Below are 19,958 nucleotides of genomic sequence, written 5' to 3' on the forward strand. Positions count from 1 at the left end.
AATTGAACCAGCAACCCTGTTGTTCAGAGCTCACACTCTAACCAACTGAGTCATCCGGCCGCCCCTATATTCACACACTATTGACATGTCTCTCTTCTCTCACCTAAAGCCCAGTGGTTTTTTTTGTGCATCCAATTAAGTATGAAAAATAAATACTAGCAGGTAAGCCATCTATAGAATACATTTAAGATAGAGTTTAAACCTAGAATAAAATAAAAATTCTTGATTGTGACCTCAAATGCCTTATACCATCTGGTCCAATCTCATCTCTTATCATTTTCTGCCTAGTTTATTAGCTCCAGCCACCCCGGCTTCTTGCTGTTCCTTAAAATACCAGTGCACCTGCTGGTCCAATCATCTGGAATGCTCTTCCCTCAGATAATTACATGGTTGTTCCTTCTGATCCTTCAGGTCTCTAATCACATATCGTCTGCTCCGAGAGGCCTTTTCTGATTAACCTACCTAAAAGAGCAAACTCTCTTCCCCACCCCAATTATCCTCTAACATCTTACCCTGCTTTACTTTCTACAAAGCACTAATCACTATCTGAAATTATTCATTCATGTCCTTGAATGTTTGGCTCATTGTCTGTCTCCAGGCTAACAGGTAAGTGTCAAGCGGGCAGAATCTTTGAATACCTTGTTAGCCAACGTATCCTTAGGTTTAGAATAGTTGTCTGGCACAGAGTGTGTTTAACAAGTAGTTATTAAATAAATAAATGAAGAATGATATGGGAGAGACTGAACTAAACCTTACTTTTTCCCCATTACACTCATCTGGCAATAAGAGAAATTGAGATCATTTCGAATATTTATGCAAAAAGTAAACAGTATTATATAGATGATAAGTTCCATACAATTAATTTAAAATAAAGCCAGAATTTCGTTTTACTTTAGGGCAGTGAAACATTACACAATACATTATAAAATCATGGGATCGACAAACCAAACATATATTCTCAGTTGGTAAGAGGAAAAAGAACTAACTGAATAGTAAAATAAATAAATAAATAAATAATAAACAAACAATAAGTAAGTGCTGCTGTGGCTGTCGGAATTGTTTCACACGTAGAAATGAAGTGAACCCACGGCAGTAATTTTGGGGATGACTGCGCACATAACTGACACTCATTATGGTTTGAATTAAGAAGACAGGCTGTTTCAAAGCTCAAGGGGCCACAGGTACTTACTGTCAGAATTTAATTTCAGAAGATTTACATGTTTAATTTGAAAACATAAAATAGTCATCTCAAATTCAAGCCAAAGCAGCAATAATAATGATGCTACGTGTTTACATAATCATTGTTCAGGCTTACAACTTCTATTAATATTTCGTTTATTTTATTATTCTTTTTATTAAAATTAAGTTGGACATAAAATTAGTTTTAGAAGAAAATCATTTTCGTGTATTACTTAATCCTTTGAGGATAAAATGCATGCAGGTTCTCCTAATCATGCAGAACTAACAAGACATGTGAGGTGTAAATGGACATTTATTCTTATTATTTTCAAGAGAAGATCAATTATAATAAGTTTCTCAGAAACCATTTTAACAAATTACCTCATGGTACAAAATTACCATAGAGATTTTCCTGCTGAATGCCCAATGGGGCAGCTAAGTTTCACCTGCTTGTTTCCCAAATGTGGAATTCAATAGAGTGGGATTAATAGAGGAAAACCTAATTCTTAAAATGGGGATATTTTAGAAATGTAATGCTGTTATTTTGCTTGATGTTAATAATTTCAATCTAAATTAATCAAATTAATTTGTTGTAATAGGAACTGATGCAAATAGATTTCACTAACAAGGTAATCTAAGTATATGAAACTCTAATTAAATTGATTTCCTTTGAAAATGTTTTGTAAGAGCCATTATTACTTCACCAGAAATGCTCATAGGGACAATCCAGAGATCTAATAGCATTACAAATGGACGAACTAATAAATAAATATCATAGACAATAATAAGGGTAAATGTGCTGGCTTTACCCCCAAACAGTTTAATAGTATTGGACTTGATTGTGCTATTATTGCTCTTTATTTTCAAATTATTTAAAAGAATAGTGACATTTTAATATGTGGATGTCAAATAAGGCCCATATGAGTGTTGCTTCTGAACTAACATTAAATATCCAATGCTTAATCTTTATCTGGAAATATTGCTATTGTGGTTTTGTTTTATAACCTGATTTCCACCAAAAAAGATAAAAAGTAAAAGAAAGTGAAAAGGAGGAGGTGGGGGTTGTGGCAGGATTATCTTCATTATCTTGGCAAGCAGATAAAATGTTGCCTTAGAGCTAAATAAATTTTGCTGATACTCAACTGTCAAATAACTTGAAGTGAAAGATTTACAAGAGCAAAGAGACAATTATGTGAGCAAAGATCTGAAAAAATGATAGCATATCAAATCATTTGATGTGTCTTTAACAGGTCTCTTTTCACTTCCACAATTATATAAGACAATTCATTTTTTTTTAAATTAAAGTTTATCGGGGTGACAATTGTTAGTAGTTACAGATTCAGACAATTGTTAGTAGTTACAGTAGTTATAGATTTCAGGTGCACAATTCTGTATTACATCATCTATAAATCCCATTGTGTGTTCACCACCCAGAGGCAGTTCTCCTTCCATCACCATATATTTGATCCCCTTTACCCTCATCTACCACCCCCGCCTGTCACCCTCCAATTCACTTTTAATATCCCAGTCCGAATCTGTTTCTGAGTCACTGGAGTGAATGCCAAAGACAGAGAAGTTCTAGACCATAATTCATCAGTCTGAGTAGTTGCATTACATAGTTGTTTCCCAAACACTTTTCACTTTGGCCTAAGTACCTGAAAGAGAACAAACACAATTACCTATGAGTTAGACTTTGCTTTTCATGTATCTTTCATACGCAAAAGATCAGTTCAATTGACCAATCAACTGAAGAGGTAAGATGTGCCCACACTACCGGGAGGGGGTCTTTTCAGAGAAATCTGTGCACTTTTAGGCACTGGGCCTTCTTCATAGTGAGTACAGGTACTGAAGTGACATCATTAGATAGATTATCAGCATGGACTTGTGTTTGTATAACTTCATTTTAACATGTAATCTAAAAATATAAATCAGGAGAATTACATCAAAGTTAAGCCTACCTTATATGGTTCTACCTTCCAAAAGTTACAAGTGATAAAGAGTATAGATAATACTTTTCAAGGTCACAATAGGAAGGCTGGAATTTGAACCCAGGCAAACTGGCTCCATAGTCCAAGTTCTTAAGGACTCTGCCATACTGTTTACTATTTTTAAATCATAAATTTTTAAGCGTTCTGGCCAAGCAGAAATCTATAAGCTATTAAGTTCCTTGCTTACAACCCATTATTTTCCCCCTAAATCAACAGCTTGCAGAGATAATACTACTAGTATTAAATTATTGGCTATCATAGCAGTAGCTTTATTCTAGAAAGCTCAATCATCATTCCTTTATACCTTACAGATAAATACTTAGTTAGATAATATGATTGGCTTTAATGTTTTTATACTTTCCTGAGACAAATTACAATGTGAAATGGAAATTTTGATTTGTGGGGAAAATAAGAAATAGGAAGATTTAGATGCTTGGAAAGTAACATAAGACTGATACGTAGAAATTATGTGGAAGAGGCTAAGAAAAGATATCTGAAAAATGTAAGAAACACTGGGGGAAGAAAAAATATGAAGTGATAGAGAAATGAAAACAAAATTATAGTGCTTTGCGATTTTACCTAAGGTGTTGATAGTAGCAACTGCCTTCAGATCACTGAAAAAATATTTTAGCGGGCATCTTTGGTCACTGTTAACACAGGCTATAAATACCCAAGTTAAAGAAACTTTGGGAAGAAACTTTTATAAAGAGTCTCTTTGTAACATGAATAATGACATCTGATATTATTGAAGACTTTAAAATTTAAAAATCTTACCTTTATTTGTGTTTATAAAATTATAACAAATTTCTACTGGCTATAACTATCGTGTTTCCCCAAAAATAAGACCTAGCTGGACAATCAGCTCTAATGCGTCTTTTGGAGCAAAATTAATACAAGACCTGGTATTATATTATATCGTATTGTATTTTATTATTTATATTATATTATATTGTATTATATTGTATTGTATTGTATTACATTACATTACATTACATTACATTATATTATATTATAAAGACCTGGTCTTATATTATAGTAAAATAAGACCAGATCTTATATTAATTTTTGCTCCAAAAGACGCATTAGAACTGATTATCCGGCTAGGTTTTATTTTCGGGGAAACATGGTACTTCTAAGCCAAGGACTATGAAGTCTAGAATAAGTATATATATCTTTACAAAACAGATGTACACTGGATAAAATAGTTGTAGTAATTTAACTAGACTTTTCAAAATAACTTTTGTTCCCTTTATAACAATAAATTTTACACTGAGAAAATCTACACCACAGAGAAGTAAAAAAACCCTAAAAATTAGCCATCATCCATAGCTAACAATGTTATGTTTTGGTATATTTGTCTTTTTTAATGCATTTTTTAAAAAATTAGGGAACATAATGTTTTATAATCTAGTTTCCCCTTTAATATATCATGTTTCTATGTTATTAATTCTGTATCATAACTTTATGGCTGCAAACAATCTATTGTACATATATATTATAGTTTATTAAAAACATATTATTGGAAATCTTTAAACATAAATCTTTTCTACACATATCTCATTACTTCTTCATACTAAAAGGTTAAGAAACAGAATTTCCAGGTATGTATTAATAAATTGGAACATGAGTCAAAAGAAAATATTTAGAATGAGGCAGAGAGAGATAAAAGGATGAAAAATATAGAAAAGAGCATAAGGGAAACAGCAGATAAGATGAAAAAGTATAACATATAATATTAACTGTAATCCTAGATCAAAAGAGAGAGAAAAATGACACAGAAGCATTATTTGAACATATAACATCTGAGAATTTACAAAAATAAATAGAAGGCATTAAAACTTGTTTTCGAAAATACTTATTGGTATTTATCAAAATAAAAACAAAGGAAACCACATCTATGCACATTACAGTAAAACTGGAAACCAAAAGAGAAAAACTTAGGGGCTGCCAGAGGAAAAAAGATGCAGAAAAAGGATACAGAAAGACTGAAAGTAAAAAGATGTAAAACTATGTACTGTGCCAACACTAACCTAAATAAAGCTGGTGTCGCTATGTTAGTGCTATATAACTAATAACAGCTTCAGAACATAGAACCCAAAATTTGTTTGAATTATAAAACTAAATATGTAAATGATCACAGTGGAAGATTTTTAACATACTGTTCTCAGTGACTAATACAATAAAGAGACAAAAATCCCATAAGGATATAGAAATTTAAATAACATGATTAATAGACGTATGGAGCATTGCACCCAATTGCAGAACACACATACATCTCAAGTGCAGTTTATAAAAATTGACTTATGTTAGGCCTAATACAAGTTTCAATAACTTTCAAAGATTAAATCCATATGTTGTATATTCTCTGTTTACAGTGTAATTTATAAAGAAATCTATAACAAAAATGTAACTACAAAAATGCTTCCATGTTTGGAAATTTTAAAGTGTATGTCTAAATAACCCATAAACAAAAGATAAAATTACAGGAGAAACTGGAAGATATTTTACACTAAATAAAAAATATTCTATATCTAAAACTTGTAGGATTGAGTTAATGCCTAATTAGAAGGGAATTAATAATTTTAAATGCATATAATAGAATAGAAAAATTATGCTTGATTAATTTACATTAGAATTATTAACATTATGCAAAAAATATCATACAAATTATTTCTAACATATCCCCATCTCAGGAGTCAGTTTCTTCTCTAACAATACCACTCCACTGAATTATGTGTTTGGGAAATAAGCATGTGAAACTTAGCTGCCCCATCTGCCATTCATTAGGAAAATTCTGAAAATCAATGATCCAATTCCTTAAGAAGTTAAGAAGAACAGTAAATAAAGATTTAAAAGTAGAGGGACCAAAAGTGAACTGTAATGTAAACTCTGGACTTTGGGTGATAAAGATGTCTCACCGCAGGTTCATCAATAGTAACAACTGCACCACTCTGGTGGGGGGTGTTGATAACGGGGAGGCTGTGCGTGTGTGGGAGATGGGGGTGTGGGAAATCTCCACCTTCCCCTCAACTTTGCTGTGAACCTAAAAGTATTCTAAAAATTTGCCTTAAAAATAACTTTAACAATACTGGAAACCTTATTTTAAAATGTAAGCAGTTGGGCAAAACTGGAAATATTTGGTAATTCAATGTTTTGTCTTCACATAAGCAAGTTAGTTATTCTTAAGGTATCTTTGTGTGAAACACCACATCTGAATATGTAAAGATATGCTAATGTTTAAGTGAAGTTTTCACTTTTTAACAATTTTGATTAATGGAAAAAACAGATATGAAAATGTCTACGTTAATCTTAGCTCAGTAAACCAAAACTACTCGTATCAATTAAAAAATCAAAGCTGAAAAAAATAAATGGAGGGAAGGAAATAATACATAATAGAAATATGTGAAAAAGAAAAAAATACCAGAGAGATCAAGAAGGCAAGTTCATTCTTTGAAAAGACTAATATAAAGGGCATCAAATATATAGTGAGGAGAGTTGACTTTGGGTGGAAACAACCAAAGTGTCCTTTGATAGATGATTGGATAAAGAAGATGTGGCACAAATACATAACGGACTACTACTCTGCCATAAGAAAAGATGAAATACTGCCATTTGCGACAACATGGATGAATCTTGAGATTATCACACTAAGCGAAATAAGTCAGAAAAAGTCAAGAACCATATGACTTCACTGATACGTGGGATATGAAACTGAAAGCAACAAAGGAACAAGACAAACAAAAAAACAAAAACGCATAGACACAGACAACAGTTTAGTGGTTACCAGAGGGTAAGGGGGGAGAGGGATGGTGGCAAAGGGTAAAGGGGGTCAAATATATGACGATGGAAGGAGTATTGACTCTGAGTGATGAGCACACAATGTGATATATAGATGATGTATAGAACTGTCCACTTGAAACCTATGTAATTTTACTAACCATTGTCACCCCCAAAAAATTTAATTTAAAAAAAGCAAAAATTACTACAGATCACTCAGAATTTTAAAAGACAAAAGATTATCATGAACAATTTTGTCAATATATTTGAAAATTTAGATTAAACTGACTAATTTTTAGACAAATACAATTAATCAAAATGGATATAAAAATAAAAAAGACGTTTGAATAACACTATAACTATTAAAGAAATTGAACCCATCATTTAAAATCTTACCACGAGGAAAACTCCAGGACTAGGTGTCATTATCAGTGAATTCTACCAAATATTAATACTAAATTTATCAGTGAATATATGATGCCAATTTATACAAACTTTTCCAGAGAATGATAAAAGAGAGAACAGCTCCAAATTGGTCAGCATAATCTTGATACTGAAACCTGAGAAAGGCATTTCAAGGAAGAAAATTTATAGACCAATTTTCCTCACAAACACAGATGCAAAAATCCTATACAAAATATTAGTAAATCAAATTAAGCAATATACAAAAAGAATAATACACCTTGGCCAAATTGGGTTTACTTCAGCCATGCAAGTTTGATTCTGTATTTCAAAACCAGGCAATACAATTCACACTAACAGAATAATAAACAAAATATATGATCATGAATAGATTCAGAAGAAGCATTTGATAAAATTCAGCGTTACTTATGGTTTAAATCTGCGGCAAAAACTAGGAATAGAGAATATTTCTTTATGATAAATAGCAGCTCCAAAAAGAAACTATAGAGAAAATCTTATCAAATCGTGACATGTTAGAGGCTTTCCCTCTGAAAATAGGAATAGAAGGAGTTCCCATTTCTTTTGTTCCCCAGACTGTACTGGAGGTTCTAGTGCAAACAGAAGAATAAGAAATAAAAGCATGAATGTCAAAAACTATTTGTAGATATTTTTTTATACATGTAGAAAATCCAAAAGAATCTGCAAATTATTGGAATTAATAAATGAGTTTAACGAGATTTCTGGATACAAGGTCAACAAAAATCAATTTACATACATTTATAGAAAATAAAATATTAAATACTATTTATAGTAGCAAAATCATATAGAAATTAATGAAAGGTGTGGCAGATCTCTACATAGAATGTCATAAAATGTTTGTAAAGGAAATGTAAAAATCCAAATAAATGGAGGGATACACTATATTCATAGATTAGAAGAATCAATTATTGTCAATATTTGCTTTCTCCCCACATTCATTTATAAATTAGATGCAGTCCGTATCAAACTCCCAGTAGATAATTTGTGGAAATTGATGAACCAATTCTAAAACACACATGGAAATTCAAAGGGCCCAAAATAGCCAAGACATCCATGAAGATGAACAAGGTAAGAATTAATCAATTGGTTAATTCTTAACATAAGCTACTGTACTTAAGGCACTGTGATAATGGTGCAAGGGCAGGCAAATAGATAACGGGACAGAATTTTTAAAAAATGTGGAAACAGGCTTATGCATACGAGGTCTAACAATGAAGTTCGGAAACTCATCCTAGAAAAAGTCCTACATACTTCATTGCTGAATATCACTAAGGTCACCTTCGAAGTTCTCCTCTTGGGAAGTTATGCACCGACGCTAGCACCTAGTCCACCCTTCAAAGCAATTTTGGAACTCTTTTTCTGGAATGGCCATCAGAGCTGTCATTATATTACCCTTGATGTCCTGAATGTCATCAAAATGTCTTCCTTTCAATATTTACTTTATCTTCGGGTGAAGAATGAAGTCATTGGGGGGCCAGATCAGGTGAGTGGGGAGGGTGTTCCAATACAGTGATTTGTTTACTGGCTAAAAACTCCCTCACAGACAGTGCCATGTGAGCTGGTGCACTGTTGTGATGCAAGAGCCATGAATTGTTGGCGAAAAGTTCAGATCGTCTAACTTTTTCACGCAGCCTTTTTAGCACTTCCAAATAGTAAACTTGGTTAAGTATTTCTCCAGTTGGTACAAATTCATAATGAATAATCCCTTTGATATCCAAAAAAGGTTAGCAACATCGTTGCAACAAGTTTGTGAACTTAACTGTCACACCTCGTGTATATACATAATAGAAACTTGATTTAAGATAAAAGTTGACAATGCAGGGCAATGAGGAAATGCTCGTCTTCTCAATAAAAGATGTGAGTCTACACGGGGAAACTTAAACTCTACCTCCATCATACACAAAAATTAATTCTGAATGGGTTGTAGATCTGATTATAAAAATAAAAACTAAGTTTATAGAGAACAGCATAGAATGCTTTAAGCATTAAGAGGAACAGAAAGATTGGTAAATTGGCTTACATTAAAATTAAGAACTATGGTACATCAAATGACACTATTAAGAGTGAAGAGGCAAGCCACAGTGGGAAAAGATATTTAAAATATATTTAACAAAGGAATTCTGACAAAGTCAGAGTTTATTAAGAACTTTAAGTCAACAAGAAAAAGACAATCCAACAGAAAAAGGGGCTATCCAAATACTCAATGAACACTGGAAAGGTGTTCCCTTACTAATTTCATTTACAAAATGGGAAATGGAAAGTAAACCACCGCCACACACCCTGTGAAAGAACTTAAATGTGAAATACTGACAATCCAAGTGTACACAAGTATGCGGAACAATAAACTCTCACAAGCTCTGGTAGAGTGTAAACTGGTACAAATATTTTAGAAAACTATTTGGTGTCATTTACAAAGTTTAATATAATCCTATGTCCCAGCAATTCTAGGTATATACCATAAAAAACGTGTGCATATCTAAAAAATGCATGTACAAGAATGCTTATAACTACATTACTTATAATAGCCCCCAAGAGTCAACAACCCAAATGTACAACAGAACAGATCACAAAAAGTTGGTATATTCATACAATGGACTGCTGAATCTCCAAAAATATGTTGAACGAAGCCAGACACAAGAAATGCCTACAGTATGATTCTCATATGAATTTCCAAAAAACGCAAACTTTGTTCCTTGGAGGAATTGGGAGGGGCTGGGCTGGTATGATTTAGGGACTCCGGGGTTGCTAGAAATGTTCTATTTCTTTGACCTAAGTAGTGGTTACACATGTTCAGTATGTGATAATTTAATGATTTTAGATTTGTGCACTTTCCTGTATATTTGCTGTATTTCAATTAGACGGTTAAAAAATGTAGTTAAATGAAAAAACAAGGATGCAAAATGAACAGTTAAAGAAAAACAATAATCATAGCTTTATGAAGCAAAATATCAGGCAGGACATAGAGTGCTCCTTAGCGCCCCCTTTCTTTCCTGGAGGTGGCCCTAATCTTTCCTCAAGCTCCCTGAAGATAGGGAACATTCGTACTTATATTTACTTACATATAGCACCAAACACCCAGAACAGTGACTGCAATAATGCCATAAATGTAGAATGACTGGAAGTTTGGCTTTCAATCGGTTGGTCCTGGAATTGGAAAGAAAAGCAGTGAATGGGGAAAGGAGCCAGAGGTGGCCCAAGCAAACTTTCTTAGGAATGTTACTGAGGTTCTTAATCCCAGACCAGGCGAAAAATTATGGCCCTTAACTCTAAGCACAACTTTCTTTTTTTTTACTTTGTATACTGTTAAACTACTATTACAATCCATACCTAGTTTCCTAATAAATCTGCAATAACTCTAATGTAATATGGATTGTTAGAAATGTTGGCTGGATATACTTACTAATTGGAAAACAGATTTGGTATCGCTTCTGGAGTTTACAACAGTCAGCCTTTGTTATAGTATAAAATCTTTGGTTGTTATATTAGCCTGGCTTTTCTTCTCCCGATTTTGATTAGATGGTATTATTATAAGGAAGAAAAATGGTGTAAGAGTGTGTGGCATGTTTCATATTTATCTTTTACTATATACTTACATTTATCTATGTATAGGTGTACCTGGGTAAAGGGTGGCTAGGTAGTGATGGTGGCTACATCTAGTTCAAGGAAAGGACAGATGTCTTGAGTGGCATACAACTTGGTGAGAAGGGAAACTGGCAGAGAACTGAAAAGTGTTCTTATAGTCACAATCATTCTGCAAATATTTATTGAATTCCTTAAATTAGCAAATTGTTCTCGGCATTGGCAATACAACAACGAACAAAATCAGGAATGATCCCTGGTCTCACGGAACTTACTTTCTAATGTGAGGGACAAACATTAAGCAAACGATACAATTATTTCATGACAATTGTGATGAGTGCTACTGAAGTATATGTGTTCTTGAGCCATATGGCATACAAAGAATGAGAATATATAATTAGGGGATCAAAGGGGAAGGATGTTTGAGCTGGTTTTTATATAACAGAACTTAATTGATGACGATGAGCATAATTCCGGGGTATTACATGAGACAATTGGAAGCAACTAGGACAGTGGCCTTGGATAGAACTGGTGTGGTAGGCAGGGACAAAAAGCACTCAGGGACTTGTGCACTGTGATAATTAATAATTAATAATTTTGTTCTTTATCCTAGTAATTTCAGGATGCCATTAAAGGATCTTAAGCATTCACCCCAATGTAGGAAGCAGGTTGGTATTGCAGCAAGTTTCGGTCTGGCAATCAGACCTAGAGCGAGGATTACAGGCCTTTGAGGACATTAGCTTCCTGGAATGTCTTCCTTCTGCATAAATTGTGAGTTTGGACTAGATGAGCACTAAGGTTTCCTTCAGCTCTAAAATTCTATGAATACTTGTATATATTCAAAGCCAAAATGCCAGTCACAGGTCACTTAGAAAATTAAAAAAAAATTTAAAATTACAGTTGACATACAATTTTATATTAGTTTCAGGTGTGCAGCATAGTGGTTAGGCATTTATATAATTACCAAGTGATCACCCCAATAAGTCTAGTACCCGTCTGAGATACAGGTCACTTTTTGGTGAACTCTTCCCATTTGTAGAAATGAATACTTTTTAGGCCCAATTAAGTGTCCTAATTTAATCTACATAACAGTCATAGGGCTGAAGTTTCATTATCACAGAGAAGGCTGGGTGGTCTTTAAGATGGGACGTGGGGAAGAAGATGGTAGTAACCAGATGCAAAGTAAGTGTAATCAAAGCTTATAAGGATAAAGAAAGGCGGAGGAGGGCAAGAGGGGGGACATTCAGCGCACCAGGGTCGTTTACCTTGAAGGCAGCCAGTGGCAGTCAAGAGGAAGTTTAGGAGTGGGAGGGGACTGTTTATCAGCAAGCCCCATCTTCATCAGTAGCTCCCCAAGCCTCTCCCCGCACCATTTCCACAGGTAGAACTGACACTTCCTCGAGCCTGTATAATGTTATGCAAAACCTTTCACACACCCCTTTCCTTGAGATTTCCTCAAATAAAACTCTTCCTACTTAAAAACTCTGGAACGGAGGTGGAGGGGACTTTACAATCTGAAGGACAATCGTGGGTGCTTGTGTGAGTTTTGGGGGAGGAATAAGGAGAAGGAACTAATTCCAAAGTGTTAACGCTAAATAGGATCTTGGAGACGACCTTTAAAGCACAGTCCTAATTTTACAGACAAGTAAGACCACCAAAACCTTCGAGGTGAGGTGACTTTCCCAAGGTGACACTAAGTGACAGAGCCCAGGCACAGTCCGAAGGTCCTTCCACGACCCTCGGTGGGCTCCTCCTTTACCTGGGAAGCCGCAGCCCCCTTCCCGGCCCGGAGGAGAGTACGGGAGGCTGGACGCGGGGCGGCCTCTGAATGCCCGACTGCCTGGGGCTCTCCTGCCTTTTCAGGGTCGGTCCCCCGCTTGGCCTCTCCCTCCTCTGCCCGCGTCATGTGCTGGGGGGCGGGGTGGGGGACGACACACGGTGCAGGGCGGGCGCCGGGAGAGGCGCAGGTTCTTCTGGATCACGGAAGAGACGTCAAACAGACCGGAGCGCAGTGGTCAGGGCAGAAGGGCGAGCGGTCACTGCCCCCGTACCAGTCGGCGCGGGGGCCCCGCACGGCCCGGTCCTTGGGGAAGCGGAAGAGCGACTTCCCCGACTGGGCAGTGTGGCCGCACCCGGCGGCCACGCAGCGGGCTGGCATGGGAGCCGGGGTCCCGTGCCCTCCGCGCGACTGCGGAACCGCGTGGGGCCCATTTTCTTGCCCTACCTCCGGCCACCGCAAGTGCCGAACTGGGGCCCTACATGGGAGGGCACCCCGCTCCCGGATATCTTCCTCTTCCTCCTCCCCACACTCCTTTCCCGAGAGCAGTTCGCCGCAGGCAGAGGGATACAAATTTCGCGCGGGCCTAGCCGAGGTGGGCCGTAAAGAGGCGCGAACCGGAAGTGGTGGTTGTCATAGTGACCGAGGTGGCCAGCTTCTTCCCCGTCTTATCCTTCCTCTTCTCCCGCTCAGTTTTTAGGAGGACAGGAAAATCGAAGGAGGAAGTGCTGGCGCACTGGGCTCCCCCAAACATAACCAGATGCTCTAACGACTGTGTCGGCCAGTTGATTTGGGAGAGGACCAGACCGGAAATGGTTGTTTCCATGGTAACCCCTGAGCGGGTTGCCTGGGAGATGACCCCTTTCGGTCTCTGAATCTTCGCTGTAGCGTCACTTCTAAGGCAGGTCTATCTAACAGATCCTGGACTATCTCCTGCCATGATTCCCGGGAAATACCGCTCTGTTTCTGGCCGGGCTACGAACAATGTAGGTTGGATCTCCTTACTTTTCCTTTCTTTCTATTCGTATCGTCCTTTCTGCCTGGCGTCTTTGTCCTAGGTGATGTATTATGAGGACCAGGACCGCTGACTCTACTTAAGGTATTGTCTGATGGAGGCTTGAGATTCGTGGTCTGGACCAAGGCGCTTGGAGGTTATTAATATTGTATGATGGGTATTGAAAATCTTGTCCCAGATCTGGGCTTCCCAGAAGGTGGAGCTGGTCTGCTGTGAAAAGGCTAAGGTTCATTTAAATTCCTTTAACCAGTCGATTCCCTTTTTTTTAATTAAGAAAATAATTTATTATTAACAGATACTCCCATCTCCTTTACCTGTTCCATTGAGATATTCACGTAGTCCTGAAATGGCAAGTGTCAAAATCATGAGGTGCTAAGTAGAGGGTTAAATTGCTGCAGACATTTTGGAAAATAAATCACAGTGAAACCTTTTAATGCTTAGTTGTGATTTTATTGTTTTCAGAAAATATTCAGAACATGATCATATACCAGAAACAAACAAAAAGCAAGCATCCTGTTTTATTCTAATTTTTTGTTATATATTTGTACTATTTTGGGGAGGAGTGTGTGTGTGTGTGTGTATGTGTGTGTGTGTGTGTAAGTTAAGAACATATTTTATGATTTAATTTTTACATTTCAGGTGAACTGTGGGCTTCATCTGGTTATTCAAACATCATCTCTTCCTGAAAAAAACAAAGTAAGAAATAGCAGCACGATTTAAAGAGTAGAGTCTGAACTGGAAATTTTAAGTATATTTATTTTGGTCTCCAATCTGAACCTAATTTTTATTTTCTGCCTACATAAAGCCAAAAAAACCTCTTTTAAAAACTGAATCTTATTTCACTCATCAATTGGAGGAGGTAAGGTTATTTTATCTGACATTGAAACATTTTTTGAGTCAGGATCATTCTTAACATTGATGACACATTATAGCTTAATTGGGAAAGATTTTTCTTAAAATGATAGTATGTCTTACTACTGATGGAATCTTATAATGGGTAAACTGTGATAATTTGAGGGGGACATATTCATATACTCCATTTAAGATCAGGGGAGAAAAATAGATTAGTTGTGGAAATATATTAGACGTAATGCTATTTAGAAGTTAAGATAGGAGCATGAAATTCTTTATTCCCTAACATTTTGCCCATAATATCTCTGGTATTTCCATAATTTCTTTTTTTGGTTTGATTTTTGAAGTACACATGTTTTTCTTTCTCCCCTTTCTCACCTCAGCACTGGAACATACCACCTCCCACAAAATTATGCCTCAAGACACAATATAATTTTTTTCCTTTGACCAAGTAGTACATCTTCAAACATCAGAATTCAGCTTTTTTTTTTCTAAAGAAAATGTTGGCAGATCTTTTCCGCCACCCCTCCCCGCGTTGTTCCTCCCGACCCCTCCACCCACCCTCCCCCTCCTGGGGGGGGGCTCTGGTGGGGTGCAGGGGTGGGCGGGCGGGGTCTGGGGTGGGGTCAAAAAAAGAAAAAAAGAAAATATTAAATAGATGACATTGGAGGAACTCTAAAGCAAAGGGCAGAGTTTACAGATAACAGCGTAAGGAGGGTAGTAGGGGCATGAGAAGGGTGGATGGAAGGACATCATTAGTCAAGGAGGCAGCAGTTGATTACATTCTGTGTATGAAAATAAACACTTGGATGCTAGACCATTTGATCATCTTGAATAAATAGCAGTTAGCTAGATTAATTGAAAAATATTCTCTATTATAATTGGACACAATGGATTCCCTCCAAAGCTTTGCTAGTTAATTTCACTGGACAATCATATTCTACCATTATAACGTGTTTCTGAGAACAATATACCACATCCAAATTCTTTCCAAACAATTCGTTTTCTCTTATGTGGACATATGTTCTGAGAAAGTACTTTTAGCTCATATAATTCATAGGAGACAATACAAATGCTATTATAGTATTTATAGTATGGATGTGTCAGAAGCTTCATAATTCTTTTAAAATACATACTTAGGGTTTTTTGTGGCTGATCATGAGAAGGTGTTTGATTTTGTTTTTTTTCAGTTCTATCAACTAATTTAAAATCAATTTAGAGAAATCCCTTCTTAGAAGGTTTAGCTATACGATTATGTTATAATTGGACCCTTAAAGAAATTCTAATGATAAAAACATTGTGATTTTCTTCAACAGAATTTAGTTTTGTATGTTTTTTGCTTTTGTTTTTGAGAAAATGATTCTTTTAATCATTGTATGTGTGGTAAGGCTATGGAGGAATTGGAAGTGCCTCAGATTGGAATGTAGTTTCATCGACCTTATGAAATTGACTCTGATTGTGTGTGTGTGCGCACATGTGTATTTCCAAATACATATAACATAAAATTTTAATCATTTTAAATTGTACAAATCAGTGGCATTAAATACGTTCACAATGTTTTGCAGCCATCACCATTATCTAGCTCCAGAACTTTTTATCACCTGAAAGGAAGTCCCTGTACCCATTAAGCAGTCACTTCCCATGCCCCCTACTCTACCCCACTGGAAGCCACAAATGTACTTTCTGCCTTTATAGATTTTCATATTCTCAGTATTTCATAAATGGAATCATGCAATATGTAGCATTTTGTGTCTGGCCTCTTTCACTTAGCTTGATGTTTTCAGGTTCATCTGTATGTTCAAGCATGTGTTGGTTATTAGTGTTATTTTATAATTATCTTTATTATTGTTAAATTCTTATCCGATTATTTTTTTCTTAAACAATGTTTTTTTTTGTTTGTTTGTTTTTTGTTTTTTTTAGGTTGAATTCAGGCTAAATAAAGAAACATCATCATTCCCTGGTCGACTCTTACAACATGACCTTGAAAGAAACTACTCAAGTAGGCAAGGTATTGTCAGTGAGTAGAGAACATACATGGTTTATTTTCTTTGAGTAATGTTGTTTAATAATATTGAATATCTAGATAAAATAGACTTGAATTAAAAATGAAATGGTTAATTGGTTGCCAAATTGGTTTCATATTTGTTTAAATCGGAATATTGATTTTACATACCCAGCAAGTAGATTATTTCCAATACAGAAAAAGATGTTGCATTTTAGTTCAGGAGTGGGCTATGTACAAGAGAATGGGAAAGAATCTTCCAAATACTGTATTGGAATGAGGAATAATGGATAATTAGTCAAGGTAAGAGTATGGGAACAGAGATCTTTAGGAAATAAGGAAATAGTGGAAAGTTAGAAGTGGAAAAGGAACAGTTTCTTTCTCTTACCTATGCATATAATTATAGAAATTTTTTCAAAGGTCTTAAACTTCAGTGTACATCACCCAAGATTTATTAGAAATGCAGATTCTTAGTATTTTCCTTGCCCTTTTCCCCTTCCTCATTCTGATTTTGTAGGTCTTGGTTGGGATTTGGAAACGTGAATTTTAATAACGTCGCAAGTGATTGTGATTGTTGTGGTTTGTGGACCATTTTTTGAAAAAGACTGCCTTAATATGATCTGGTTATATTTCTGAAATGTCATTTTCAATTTAACGAGAAATTTCTTTTGGTACATTTGAGTTCTTAACAACTGTTGCTAACAACTGTTAGCTATCTGACATGTGTGAGCGTTAAGCACTGTAGTACCCTTACCTGCAGTGCCATCCCCACCTCCTAGGAGTTTGTGTGAGAGGGCTGATCATACAGGCCTCTCTAGTTTGTTCATCTCTTTGCTGCATGAACATGTGGCAATTTTGAATATTAGTTCCTTTTTTGTTTCATTACTTCTGGACCTTCCTTTTGGACCCATCTAATCTGACATAATTTTTCTCTTTCCTATATCCTACACTCTTGTCTTAGCCAGTTGCTAGGCAGGACATCGACCAAATCACAGTTCCACAGTGCAGGAAACATCTCTCTTATCTTCTTTTGTTCAGTTGAATGCATATTTATTGAGTGTGTACTATGTGCTAGTACTGCATTAGCCACACAGTAATACATGTGAACCTGAAAGTTCTCAAGTAGGATTTTTCTGTTTGCGTTGTGAATTTCGTTCACATTTTTGATAACAATATCTTAAATTTGTTTTGCAAATTATGAGTCAAACTTACATACTTTTCCTAACCTATTCTCAAGTTAGAGGAGGAAGTTGGTATACAGATTTGTGGATGCCTGTCTAGATAAGTATATTTTTATATTTAATTTGTTAATTAGTTTATTTATTTATTTATATTCAGCTATACTTGAGAGTGAATATTATTTTATATTAGTTTCAGGTGTACTGCATAGTGGTTAGGCATGTATATAATTTACGCAGTGATTCCCCTATTAGTCTAGTACCCACCTGGCACTATACATAGTTGTTGCAACATTATTGAGTATATTCCCTATGCTGTACTTTACATCCCTGTGACTATTTTGTAACTACCAAATGTATTTCTTAATCCCTTCACCTTTTCCACCTAGCTTCCCAACCCTCTCCCCTCTGGCAAGCATGAGTTTTTTTCTCTGTATCTATGAGTCTGTTTCTGTTTTGTTTGTTTATTTTGTTCTTTAGATTACACATGTAAGTGAGATCACACCATATTTGTTTTCTCAGTCTGACTTATTTCACTTAGCATAATACCCTCCAGGTCCATCCATTTTGTCGCAAATGGCAAGATTTCATTCTTTTTATGGCAGAGCAATATTCCATTTTATGTATCTACCACAATTTCTTTATCCAGTCGTCTGTTGATGGGCACTTAGGTTGCTTCTATATCTTGGCTACTGTGAATAATGCTGCAATGAACATAAGGGTATATATATCTTTTCGAATTAGTGTTTTGGATTTCTTCGGATAAATATCCAGAAGTAGAATTGCTGGGTCATGAGATAGTTCTATTTTTAATTTTTGTTGAACTGCAAACTGTTTTGTGTAGTGGCTGCACCAATTTGCAATCTCACCAACAGTGCACGAGGGTTATCTTTTCTCTGCATCCTCGCCAACACTTGTTTGTTGATTTGTTGATGATGGGCATTCTGACAGGTGTGAGGTGATATCTCATTGTAGCTTTAATTTGCATTTATCTGATGATTAGTGACATTTGAACTTCTTTTCGTATGTCTATTGGCCATATGTATATCCTCTTTGGAGAAATGTCTATTCATGTCTTCCCATTTGGTAATTGGATTATTTGCTTTTCGGTGTTGAAATTGTATGAGTTTTTAAATAAATTGTAGGTATTAACTCCTTATAATTGTATCATTTGCAAATATTCAGTAGGCTGCCTTTTCATTATTTTGGTGATTTTCTATGCTGTACAAATCTTTTTAGTTTGAATGTAGTCCCATTTGTTTATTTTTTCTTTTGTTTTCCTTGCCCAAGGAGATAGATCAAAAAAATATTACTAAGAGCAATGTCAGAGAATTTATTGCCTATGTTTTCTACTAGGAGTTTTATGGTTTCAGGTCTTACATTTAAATCTATAATACATTTTGAATTTATTCATACTATGGTGTAAGAAGGTGGTCCAGTTTCATTTTTTTTTTTTTGCATGTATCTGTCCAGTTTTCCCAGCATCATTTGTTGGATAGACTGTCTTTACCCCACTGTATATTCTTGCCTCCTTTGTCATAGATTAAATGACTACATCGATGTGGGTTTATTTGTGGGCTCTCTATTCCATCTATGTGTCTGTTTGTATGCCAGTACCATGCTGTTTTGATAACTATAGCTTTGTAGTATAGTTTGATATCAGGTAGCATGATACCTTCAATTTTGTGCTTCTTTCTCAAGATTGCTTTTTCTTGTCTGGAAAGCTCTTTATTATTCCTTCAATTTTAAATGATAGACTTGCTGGGTAGAGTAGTCTTGGTTGTAGGTCCTTGCTTTTCATCACATTGAATATTTCATACCAATCCCTTCTTACCTGCAACTTTCTATTGAGAAATCAAGTGACAATGTTATGGGAGCTCCCTTCTATGTAACTAACTGCTTTTCACTTGCTGCTTTTAGTATTCTCTCTTTGTCTTTAACCTTTGGCATTTTAATTGTGATGTATCTCTGTGTGGGCCTGTGTGGTTCATCTTGTTTGGAACTCTCTGTGCTTCCTGGACTTGCATGTCTATTTCCTTCACCAGGTCAGGAAAGTTTTCAGTCATTATTTCTTCAATATGTTCTCACTCTCTTGTTTTCTTTCTTCTTCTGGTACCCCGATGATGTGAATGTTTTTATGCCTGATGTCCCAGTCGTCTCTTAAACTATC

The 19,958-nt window shown here is 35.7% G+C and overlaps 2 protein-coding genes across 5 annotated transcripts in view; one reads left to right on the forward strand and one right to left on the reverse strand.

Moving 5' to 3' along the window:
* Nucleotides 1-2,402: 2,402 nt before the first annotated feature.
* THAP10 (THAP domain containing 10) lies at nt 2,403-13,124 on the reverse strand. Its single transcript, XM_033107655.1, is given in 8 exon segments — nt 2,403-2,473; nt 2,691-2,753; nt 2,756-2,830; nt 2,942-3,017; nt 3,020-3,094; nt 12,724-12,919; nt 12,921-12,960; nt 12,963-13,124. Coding segments are annotated over 8 exon segments (756 nt in total). The 5' UTR covers nt 13,123-13,124.
* A 10-nt stretch (nt 13,125-13,134) lies between these two features.
* Nucleotides 13,135-19,958, forward strand: part of LRRC49 (leucine rich repeat containing 49) — a 135,782-nt gene continuing 128,958 nt past the window's right edge. The window contains exons 1-3 of one of the 4 annotated variants that reach the window (XM_033109436.1): nt 13,135-13,727; nt 14,396-14,452; nt 16,529-16,625. In XM_033109436.1, coding sequence (XP_032965327.1) covers nt 13,680-13,727; nt 14,396-14,452; nt 16,529-16,625 — 202 coding nt within the window. In that variant the 5' untranslated portion in view covers nt 13,135-13,679. The remainder of the gene's footprint in view (nt 13,728-14,395; nt 14,453-16,528; nt 16,626-19,958) is intronic. The other 3 variants (XM_033109438.1, XM_033109440.1, XM_033109439.1) reach the window with 3 other exon arrangements.

This window comes from Rhinolophus ferrumequinum, chromosome 6, assembly GCF_004115265.2.
Source record: "Rhinolophus ferrumequinum isolate MPI-CBG mRhiFer1 chromosome 6, mRhiFer1_v1.p, whole genome shotgun sequence".
Taxonomy (NCBI): domain Eukaryota; kingdom Metazoa; phylum Chordata; class Mammalia; order Chiroptera; family Rhinolophidae; genus Rhinolophus; species Rhinolophus ferrumequinum.